The following is a 12,092-nucleotide window of genomic DNA, read 5'->3' as shown; positions in this document are numbered from 1 at the left end:
CGATTTTTGCCGATTTATTTCAATTTGTAATTCGTTATGATAATTTTCAATTTTTTTTTATATGAACAAAAAGAACACATCTAGACCACGCTAATTCTGCACTGACTTATATATATCCCTCCTAGGATCGCTGCTATACTTGACGTAGCACTGGACGTATGAAAACGTGCTCGGACTATATTCCATCGTTTTAAATACTAATCCAATAGTGACACATTGATAACATATGGAACCGAGTAATAATCTAAATTGTGATGTTTTTTGTGAGATATTGTCAAGAAAAAGTTCTGATTCGTTTCAGGATGGCGATGGGATGGCCACGCTGTCTGTTTTTCATCCGCACATCAAAGGTAGTGTAGGTAGGTAGCCATTAAGCTTTAATTAAGCTAATTTTGTTACAGTCAAGTGTCCCCACCCCACCAAAGACACGAGTTTTGTTTACCACTAGGTTATTGAACATAGTTGTAGCTTAGGTTGTAGTCAAATTAAAAGTACTTAAAATTATCACGAGTATTTTTTATGTTATCTATTGTTCTATAATCTATAGATATACCTTAAAGTACATTTTTGCGGCGGACAAAAAGCAAATAAAATTTCTTACTTAAACTAAGTAAGATAAATATATAGTTGGTTACTTACCTCCATTTCTTTGTAATAAGAATAACAGCTACGGAACCCTGTGTGGCCCGATATCCTCTGATTTTCCCACTTATTGTTGGGGAAAATGCGCACTTCACAAGTGTGGACCGTCTGTTTAAATCACGTACTTCCTGGTCACCCTACAAAACACACACGATTACAATTCCGTTCAGCAATTATGTACACATAATCCCAGAGCACTCATAACAGTAAACATGTCTGCTTATAAATTAACAATATTTATATTAATTTTTTACTTCAATTTCGGAGACACAAATAAAATAATTATTAATAAATGTTGCCCTTTTGACCAATATGTCGGTTTCAAAAAACATTGCAAGAATGACACGGGGGTGTACAATTTTACAAATTACAATTTTGGCGATGTGGTTGTTTACGACAAGAATATTGAAGAGACTAAGAAGAAGGTGTTTGAAGTGTTCACGCTGGCGCCATCGAAGTCGCGAAATTTTAGTATGATTAGAGCTTTCGACATGTCCAGGAAATTCAATAATTACTTGCTGGAGGTAAGATATATAATCTTTCACTTCTAAATAACTAATATGTACCGGTACCGTAAGATCACCCCACTAGTCGAAGGGCTAAGTAAAGATGGCCGGCTCTTTATTATTTGTCACCATGCCGGTCACGTTTTTAACATGACATGACAGGTAATAAAAACGCGACCATGATACCGATGCAGTAGTTATTGTTGGTTTTGATTGTGTTTTTCAATTTATTAAAATATTTAGCCTAAGAAATACGATATTCAAATAATCTAGTCACCTGAGCTGATATTCGAATTAATTTTGGACCATAATTTGGGAGCTTTTGAACTATAAGTAGTTGGGTCGTTTTACGGTACCTATAAAATGTTCCGTGTATTTAAGGTAAATGTCCTAGTGTTTGCTTGACAGTCTAATTTTAATAACTGACCGTCAGTTTGTCGCCTATATTACTTAGAATTATATTATTTTTAATACCACGTCGGTGGTAAACAAGCATACGGCCCGGCTGAAGCTGTCACCGTAGCCTATGGACGCCTGCAACACCAGAGATATTACATGCGCGTTGCCGACCCTTTAAAAACCAGTACACTCTTTTTGTGAAGAGCCCTAATAGCCCTATACTGTAGCGCCTCAGGAAAACTTTAACGATTGAAAAAGCTCAACGAAAGCTTAAGAGTTAATAGTTTTAGTATATGCATAATTAAATAGCTATTGTTAAGGTTGCTATATCTAAGGAAATATGAAGATGTGTAGCTAAATTTGAACTTTTTATTTTTATAAAAAATGATAAAATACGACAAAAAATGCAATTTGAATAGATCTATCTTATATTAGGTATCCTGTTGTTACAGAAAATGATTATTGTAAAGGTAGGTACTTATAAATAACCAAACAATAAAAAACAAACCATTTTCATTGACAATTTAACTGATTTTAACATAAAATTGATTTTTAATTTTCATATTCAATCATAGCCCAGACCTTTCGTACATCATGAAAGGAGGCCTGTGCCCAGCAGCTAAGGCAAATGTAAATGTAGGTACAGGCTGGGCCAAAAAAATTTGCAATGTGAAACATTGACAGAATAAAACTATATTTAATATATTTAAATTAACAACAATTCGATGCAATTTATTTTTAAAAATTACATCATCCAGATGGCCTCTATTCGCGTCGTTTTGAAAACTCGTTGACACATGCTACGGAAAATCGTGGCTATCTCATCGTGTTTTTTTTATTGGGGTGTTGTCCATGTGTAGGTATATATATTTATATGTGTGTATTGGGAGGGAGGAGATCTAGATGACGTAATCTTAAGCGAGGTTTAGACTAGCAAAAACTTGCATGCAATTTACGTTACATTGCTGACTACTAAGGTAAACTGCATTCAAAATGTTTATCCAATACCGCAATATAATGAAAATTGCATGGAAGTTCTTGCTAGTCTAAACCTCGCTTTATATAATCGTATATCGAATATACACACACATAACACACATGTATAGTTTTTATGTAACAATTATTGTTTTATTTTTGTCAATGTTTCAAAAGTGAAAAAAATTTGACCCACCAGTATTAACTATTGGAAGTCCTAAATACTTAAAGAAAATAGAATAAAATACTCATGTATTTTATCGTCTGTCGATTAGGTAAGTACTTGCAGTTCTGGATAATCGATAGAAAATTGATTCGAAAATAATACTTACACATCAGGCAAATTAGAATTACTAAGTAAATGCCACCAATGTTTGCTTAGCCGTTGTCCTTCTATTGTTATCGTTTGCCAAGAAGAATATTATACCTATTCGTCGTAATTCCTGTTTAATCTAGGCAATACCTGTAAAATTGGCATCCCACGAGCCAATTACTTAAAGCTTTTATGATTTAATAAGTAATATGAGTCAAAATAACAAAGAATTTATAATTATTATTGTAGTGTAATCTACCAGTTCTTGGTATAAACATCCTCCTATGTTTACCGCAAGGATCACTAGTTATGATTATGACTCATTTCTTAATAATATTCATAACTAAAATTAACATTAGTTAGGGATTTAGGGGATCCAAAAGTAATATTCCCAGAGGGAAAAGGTAGGGATTTAGGCTTCTAGTTTCACAAAAAAACGTTTACTCAAATTAGGGTTGGGTCTTTAAAATTCAAAAATATCAGATGAAACCGAAGGATGAAAGATACTCATTTTCTGGCGGGAGTGTTTTATATGAAGTAGAAAAAGTTTAATATATTTATTGTGTATTTTATAAATAGCATACACTTGTAATAATAGTGCCATGGATCCTACCTAATTTACTATTATTTAACTTACCTACCTACTACCTACGTTACTATAGTTGATTTTTTAAATCACCCAAGTAGGTCTATACTAATATATGAATAAAATATTACCTTCTACTTTAACCACGAAATACAAATATATATTGGGGGTAAGTATGGATGTGTACTAAATTAAAACTGAGTATGATTTGGGTTACAGAGTCTCATAGACAATATTTAGGTATGTATTTTATTTATTAGGATGGAACCGTCATGCAGGAGCTACCAAACTCCTACAACAGATTCAAGCCCATCGCTAACAATAAGTTCTGTATCGACATCGCGCTGCCGAACGGAAGAAATATTCACGAACCACAGTTCAGGATATGGACCATCCCCACCCCGGTACCGGAAGATGAATTTGAGTCTAACAGCATCTTCCTTGTAAGTGGTAAGTAAACACTTGTAATTATAGTTCTGCATTTAAATACCTATATCACACACGATATTGACTAATTCTCGTACCACAAGAATAGTCGATGCCGACTCTAATTTATGGGGGTAGATTCTAATTTTGCAATTTGTTATGGTTTTGAACTGGTTTTGACACGACCTTGACGATCGTTGATTGGCGCGCATCTCACGCACGAATTTCACTTCATTTCGCATGCACTAGGTAGTATTCAAGGTAGTATAAAAAAATCAAAACCTAACAATCTGAATCGGGCGCCTGATGGTCCCGTCCCGAAAGTGATTTCTAATCCAAGCTGATAGTACCTTCGTTGTAAATGATAGACAGTCATTTTAAAAATATACCTAGTCATAGAAATATTTTCACCTCAGCAGCTCGAACAAGCCTACTTTCGTCACTTCAGGGAGTGAAACAAAGTAGCTTTTCAAATTAGTGAAGGCCATGAACTGCCACTTCATACTTCGGGGTCTATTACAAATTCGAAATACATTTTAACCTTTAATATATTATGTTCTTACTACTGAGGTAAAGAATTATATGTGTCACACGAGAGCAAGGTTATTTTACATCTCATGTTTTTGATCAAAATCAACACTCGCAGTAAAAACCAACTTTCCTCTCTTGTTGCACAAATAACTATTCTGCATCGTCGTCGCGCTGCCAAATGCAAAATTATTTTGAAACCATAAACCGATAAGATATAGCTACGCCACTGTTTTTATCCTAAAAATCAAACTGCTATAAATATGCTGCAATAAATATGGTAATTTCTAATTTCCATGTTGGACCAAATATTTACTAAAGGTAATTTTTTGACAGGATTCCTCGTATCCAGCGTGTTTCTGATCCTTGTCCTCATCGTGTACTGTCTGCTGCCGGAGCTTAGAAACTTGTGCGGAAAGATCCTCATGGCTTACGTGGCCTGTCTGCTTGCAACATTTGTTTCGTTTGCGCTGCTGGATTTAATTAGTATGGCTGATGAGAATACGGAAATTATCTGTCTTATATTTAGTAAGTATTTATAAAAATACGTACCTATAATAAATGATTTCTGTGCGACTTTCCTATCTCGGCAATCAATATGAAAGACGCTAGAGATCTCGTAACTTCTCATATCATACCTATACTTAATAGTAACCGACTTACGGGGTAGTAGCGCCTATACCCCGTCATGGTGTTCATTCACGGCGCCAGCAGCAGCGCCTATCTCTACAACCCTCAACCGCTCGTGAAAATAGGGGTTATCGTCGTCACTGTCAACTACCGTCTTTCTTTATTCTGTGCCCCTTCGTTTTTCTGTGCCTCTGTGCCTCTGTGCGTAACTTTGTCAAGTAAATGTGAACTTGGTTTAAACGTCAATAGTAAAGATATTATTTTCTTTTCAGCATTCCTGATTCATTACTTCTGCTTGGCATGCTTTTGTTGGATGAACATCATGTCTATCGACATCTGGTGGACATTCAGGTATGACATACGAGTAATTAAGTATGTAATAATCACTAGCTAATTTATATACCTACCTATTCTACCAGTAATTTAACTAGTCATCTCCCATAGAGGAAAAGGTTGAAGAGATACTTTAGATCCGGAAACCAACACCAACTTTTAGGTACTTAGGTATCTACTTATATATGACGCATTTTGACAATAGTTTTCCTTCTGCAGAGGATACGCCAAAGCTCGGCCCATTCATCGGCGAGGAGAGACGTTCAAGTTCCTGATGTACTGCCTATACGCCTTTGGCATGCCTTTGGTCTTGACTATCGGGATGGGTGTCATAGACAGAATGGATTTAAAGCATATACCCTGGTTCATAAAGCCCGACATTAATGGAACAGGATGCTTTTTAGAAGGTTCGTTTTTATAATGAGTGTGTAAGCGATAGTTTAAAGTTAATTTTAACTTAGTAAATTAGGTCTTAATTATAATAAATAAAATCAAATTTAATTGTCTCTACCTAATCACTTTAAACAGACTAATCATAATCATTAAAATTAAATAATAACAATAACGAATCATAACAAAGAGCAATTACAATTGCCGTTTAGCCCCGGCATTTGTTAATTCGGTTCATAATTTAAATAATCACATTTTTTTAAATAATCAAAAGTCTGCAACGATTTTGATAGGATACGCAATGCAAGTGTTATTTATATGTCATAATTTCGGAGAAGTTTGACGTTTAAAATAACACTTGCACAGCGTATGCTATCAAAATCGTTGCAAACTTTTCTGAGTCTAACTCTATATAGATCGATTTCATTTGTTCCCTGGTTACATAGGCACTTTATTTTTCATATTACCTATGTCATAATATTTTATTTTATATTTATGATTATTACGTATTACATTATTATGCTGTAAAAATCAAATAAGTTGCTCTAAGTACTACAGACAGTATTGGTTTTAAGAAACAATAAAGTTAGTAAATAAACTAATACAGTCGCTGGAAACTAACACGGTAAAATTTGTATAAAATTAATCTTATCAATGAATACTTAGCAGTGTTAGCACCGGAAAAATCGGATAATTTGCGGTTAAGTTTTTACGTTCATTTTATGTTCGTGGGATTTTGCCGGAAGTTCAGGTTCTGATAATATTAAATAAAAACATATATACCAAATACTTAAAAAGGTGATATAGGTATATTATTTATAAAAATACGACACTATTGCGGATTACATCTTTTTGTGTTGTTTTAAGTAGACCAGAACTGAAAAGTGTGTGTGTCATTAGATATCCACGTTTTTTGTACCTATAAATCTTACTTGTATAAGTACATACGTCTCGTCGAACAACAATACGTAGTTACGTACCTACCTAATATAGTTGACAGAAACGAAAAGTGAGACAATGAAAAAAAGCATTTTCTCTGTTACTTGCACTGAAAGTTCCAAAAAACCATCTCGTACGGTCATCTCCCCCCTTCCCCTTGTCACCTCTATAGTATTGTTCCTCTGTGCATCATTCTCAGGAGTCAAATAGACTATCGCTGCCTTAATTTTAGTTCTGTGCAATATTTACAGGCAGCGGCAAATTCATGTACCTATACGTGCCAATGTTAATCATCATCGTCATGAATTGGACCCTGTTCCTCATGACCTCGTTTAACATCTGGCGCCTCAGCCGCGGCACAGCTGTGCTGGACTCGCCTGCTGCTGGAAACCCGTCTGCTCATAGGACACACCGTCACAGGTCAGTTAACACCTGACAGATGCCACCTAATACTGACACTATCGTCTGACAATGACAATTAACCGTACATTGTTGGTCTAACAAGCAAACATTGATGCTATTTACTTAAAAACCAGAAATGATATTATGATATTTATGAAAATAAATATCTAATCTAATCTAATGTACAGGCAATTGTCAGTATCAGGTCAAGTCAAGTTGGTCAAATAGCCTCCTGGTTATTTATCATCATATCACAAATTTCTGGGCAACCTTCATAGAATAATAAAATGCGGAATAATTACGTCACTTGTACGAGTATGAGAAGCCGGATAGTGCGAAAACTACAGTACATATACATATCCATAACCATGGGATGTGGAATTATAAAATCTTTTTTTAATTAGATTTTTTATTTTTAATCTATGAAAATTTCAATTATCTGCCTGTTACGGGTTCGGAGATACTGCTCTTAAAACTTTAATTGTGACCCACGTACCTTCATTACACCAACCGTCAACTTATCAGTCATAAAGTCATAATCTTCTTCCAGATTCATGCTGTACCTGAAGCTCTCCGTGATCATGGGCGTCAGCTGGGTGCTAGAGGTCCTGAGTGCTCTGTCTCCAGAATACCGCGCCTGGTACCTCAGCGACGCCTACAACCTGCTCATGGGGTTCTTCATCTTCCTCATATTCGTCTGCAAGAAGAAGATTATCAAGAAACTTGAGAAGAGGTACGTTTTTGTGTGTCCTAAACTGATGCATTTGAAGCACTTCTGTACCTGAAGCTTTCTGTGATCATGGGCGTCAGCTGGGTGCTGGAGGTCCTGAGCGCCCTGTCTCCAAAATACCGCGCCAGGTACCTCAGCGACGCCTACAACCTTCTCATGGGGTTCTTCATCTTCTTCATATTCGTCTGCAAGAAGAAGATCATCAAGAAACTTGAGAAGAGGTAGAGTTAGACCAAGAAAAGTCTGCAACGATTTTGATAGCACACGCAGTGCAACTGTTATTTATACGTCATAATTTCATAGAAGTTAAACGTTTAAAATAACACTTGCACTGCGTGTGTTATCAAAATTGTTGCAGACTTTTCTTGGTCTAACTACGTTATTGTGTGTCCTAAACTGATGCATTTGAAGCACTTCTGTTGCTGCTGAGGCTATTAGGGCTGGATTAACTATTAGGCAGAGTATGCAACTACCTAGGGCCCCTGCATAGGATCGGGGTTCCACAGTACTATTAGTTATTCTCTGGTTCCACGCGCGCACAAAAAATGTGAATGTTTCGTAGAGTGAACTTTGGAAATGAAAACCGATGGACATGGGAAAAATGGTGCAAATGCGGTCTACCAGTTAAGTGTTGCTTAGTGGGCTCTACTAATCACCGGTATCGTGCCATTTCTGATACATTTTTTTAAGTCGTTGCTTCTCTGTAGTTGGCAATGTATCGAAAATACTATACGCATCTATCGGTGACGTCGGTAGAACCCATAAGTACGATGTCTTGTAAACTTGTACATCGACTTTTAGTAAATATTTACTTATTTAGGTATATGATAAATAAAACACAGGAAACTTACTAAAGCCCTTATTGTCATTATCCCCTTTATGTATATATTTATTTACTTGCTATTAGACAAATACACAAAGAATCTGAGTCATCCATACATAATTATTAACTGCGTTTTCCTTCCATGGGTGACCCCGTTGTTTACTTATTAATAAGAATAAGTAATTAAATTTATTTCCTCTTATTTTCCGTGTTTAATTTACTTAAGTGAATTAGTTTTGAATTATTTACTTGTTTTCTGAGAAATACAATATTATAAATTCCTGGAGAAGACACGTGACCTACCGACTAAATAATACTTCCTCTCTTTTTGTAACTTGTACTCTTCACGCTTAAACCGCTGAACCGATTTAGTTGAAATTTGGCATAGAGATTGTTTGGGTCACGGGGAAGGACACAGGATAGTTTTTATGTCGGAAATCATCCCTAAAGAGAGAGAGAGTATTTTATGAGTAGACAATATGTTAAATAGTTTACTTTTTCAAATATTAATTTGTACATCCTGTAAGTTTGTCTATCTGTCCAGCCCGCGCAGCATGGTTTCCGCTATCACTAAGTCCGTCACTTTCGCACTCACATACTTGTTAGAACGTGACAGGCATGGTGATAAGCGTACCGTGCTACGACTCCTGATGGCTATAGTTTTCCACTCGTCTACTCGAAGGTTAGCTGGAAGAGATCCCTTATTGGGATAAGTTCGCCTTTGTACTTCTATTACTGTAATTTATTTTTGTAAACCTGTGTTGTGTACAATAAAGTGATTACTACTACTGCTACTAAAGAGAGTGAAAAGGGGGGGGGGTAAATTGAGAGATTTAATGAGTTGCCTGATAATGGATGCCAAGCAATTAAGCTTATGCTCAAATTGAATGATTGCTATTACACCTTTATCCAGGCGCTAAACTTACTCTAGCTGCTGTTACTAATTCCATGCAGTCGAAGTCGTGGGCAAAAGCTAGTATATCATATTATATTACAACCTCATTTAAAAAAGTACCTATTACAACATGATAGTAGTGATGGTCTATTTTAAATCGGCATATATGTATATCAACATGCCTTTATCACAATATAATAATAAAAAAAATATTAATAAAGTTTTGAATTTTCGAGTAAATATTGGAACAAAGTAGGCACATTTTACGGAACTTATTTATGTAGTTTTAACAACAGTGTGACCCCACAAATGTGTAGTGTCTAGTTTCAGAAAAAACTTCAAAAATATGTCAAAAAACTGGCCAAGTGCGAATGGGACTCGCGCACGAAGGGTTCCGTAACATTACGCAAAAAACGGCAAAAAAATCACGTTTGTTGTATGGGAGCCCCACTTAAACATTTATTTTATCCTGTTTTTAGGGTTCCGTACCCAAAGGGTAAAAACGGGACCCTATTACTAAGACTCCGCTGTCCGTCTGTCACCAGGCTGTATCTCATAAACCGTGATAGCTAGACAGTTGAAATTTTCACAGATAATGTATTTCTGTTGCCGCTATAACAACAAATACTAAAAACAGAATAATATAAATATTTAAATGGGGCTCCCATACAACAAACGTGATTTTTTTGCTGTTTTTTTCCGCAATGGTACGGAACCCTTCGTGCGCGAGTCCGACTCGCACTTAGCCGGTTTTTTAGTATTTGTTGTTATAGCGGCAACCGAAGTATATCATCTGTGAAAATTTCAACTGTCTAGCTAATCACGGTTCATAAGATACAGCCTGGTGGCAGAAGACGGACAGCGGAGTCCTTTGGGTACGGAACCCTAAAACGCAGGCAAATGTACTTAGGATATTTTATGGTAGGTAGAGTCGGGCCAAGCTAACTCTGCATTTGCAATGACAAAGTGTGGAAATGACATAATTAATTTCTAATTTATATCAGAATATGACGTTTATAATGACACACCCTCACTTTGTTATGTTCAAGTCGGCGCAAAGTTAGACGGGCTCTTTTTTTTTTCATTTTCATCATCTTTTTTTTTTAATTTAAAAATATTTTGAATTCCAGACTGTGTACCACACGCACACAATGGTCTCCGATCTTCACCAAGAGTCGGTCCACGAGCGTTTCTTCAGATTCTTCAGACAGCCAGGATACGACTTCTCAGATCTGTTCGAGCCCTTCTGGGGCTAGTTACTATAAGGCGTAAAATCGAACGGATTTTAAGTTGAAACTGGGGACCTACCTGTCGCTCCAATTACGCAAGAACGATATAGACTCAAATTACAGATTTTCGCTCGCTTTCGCGGTACTTAAGCCCCCAGCAAGGATTCGTATAATAAGTACTTGGGTACTATTTTCGGGATCATAATTACTTTACATAATATATATACTAGTAACCTCTCTCTACTATATTCGCGGGATAAATTACCTACTATTGTAAAGGCGGCATTAGGATAAAAAAAAATTATATACCTATTATTGATTAACGAAGTGCGCGACAGGAAAACTAAAAAAGATATTCTATGTCCCAAAATTACATAATACAAATATTTGTATAAAATTAGGTAGGTAACTGTAAGTATAAAGTATAACCTAGGTATAATGAAATGTGTTCACAAAATCTAAGAGTATTAAAAATGCATTTATTTAATTTAGATAGTTACATATATTCGTTAAAAATAATTTTAGGTACCTACCTATATAGTTAACTATAATACTGTCTCTATACAGACATTTTCGTTCCCTACAAATAATAGGTAACTATCTAGGTAAAGACCTTTATATTACCCAACATAATGACAAAAGTACCTAATTGCAAATGTATTCTCAATAATAAATACCCTGTATTACCAAACCCACTATTGTATTTACCAACATATGTAGGTTGGTCCTTCCAACCTACCTAAGTACCTATCTAAGTATTTAACGTATTTTAAAGTAATACAAAACCAAAGAGAGATTTGGTACCAATCAGGTACTTACACTTAGGTACTTAAGGTTTAGGTAAAAACAGTCTAATACTTTTGTAATGTACGAGTTATTTTGTTGTTGAGTCAGGGGCGTAGCTAGAGGATATGGCGCCCAGGGCAGTCACCAAATTTGCGCCCCCTGACGACTGATAAAAGTTTCCCTGCTGCTGTCTTTAGCCCAATTTGGCGCCCCCCCCCCCCCCCTGGATGGCGCCCGGGGCACTTCCCCCTCTGCTCCCCCCCCCCCTAGTTACGCCACTGTGTTGAGTAGGTACCTAAGTATACAATATTTTTACAACTTAAATATATACCTATTTATAAATAAATAAAAAGTACATTTTAATGATTTTTATTTTAATGAATACTTCCCGGTGATTTAGATCTAGTCCAAACCTAAGCGAGAAGTATTTAAGTAGGTACATCCAACTACAATTTAAGGATGACTCACGTTAGACCGGGCCGTGACCGGGCCGGAGCTTCCGGCGCTTCGTTTTCTATGGAAAGGATCACGTGATCACCTGTCATGTCATAGAAAAGTAA

At 36.0% G+C, this 12,092-nt stretch overlaps 1 protein-coding gene across 1 annotated transcript; it reads left to right on the top strand.

The window, feature by feature from the left end:
* Positions 1–810: 810 nt before the first annotated feature.
* LOC134746229 (G-protein coupled receptor Mth2-like) lies at positions 811–11,744 on the top strand. The gene is made up of 8 exons (XM_063680558.1): positions 811–1,166; positions 3,682–3,871; positions 4,712–4,903; positions 5,278–5,356; positions 5,558–5,745; positions 6,919–7,087; positions 7,620–7,802; positions 10,648–11,744. Exons 1-8 carry the CDS (start codon positions 855–857, stop codon positions 10,787–10,789), a joined length of 1,455 nt encoding a protein of 484 aa, XP_063536628.1. The 5' UTR covers positions 811–854; the 3' UTR covers positions 10,790–11,744.
* Positions 11,745–12,092: the final 348 nt, after the last annotated feature.

This window comes from Cydia strobilella, chromosome 12 (assembly GCF_947568885.1).
Source record: "Cydia strobilella chromosome 12, ilCydStro3.1, whole genome shotgun sequence".
Classification (NCBI taxonomy): Eukaryota; Metazoa; Arthropoda; class Insecta; order Lepidoptera; family Tortricidae; genus Cydia; species Cydia strobilella.
This window is presented reverse-complemented; position numbering and strand designations above follow the sequence as displayed.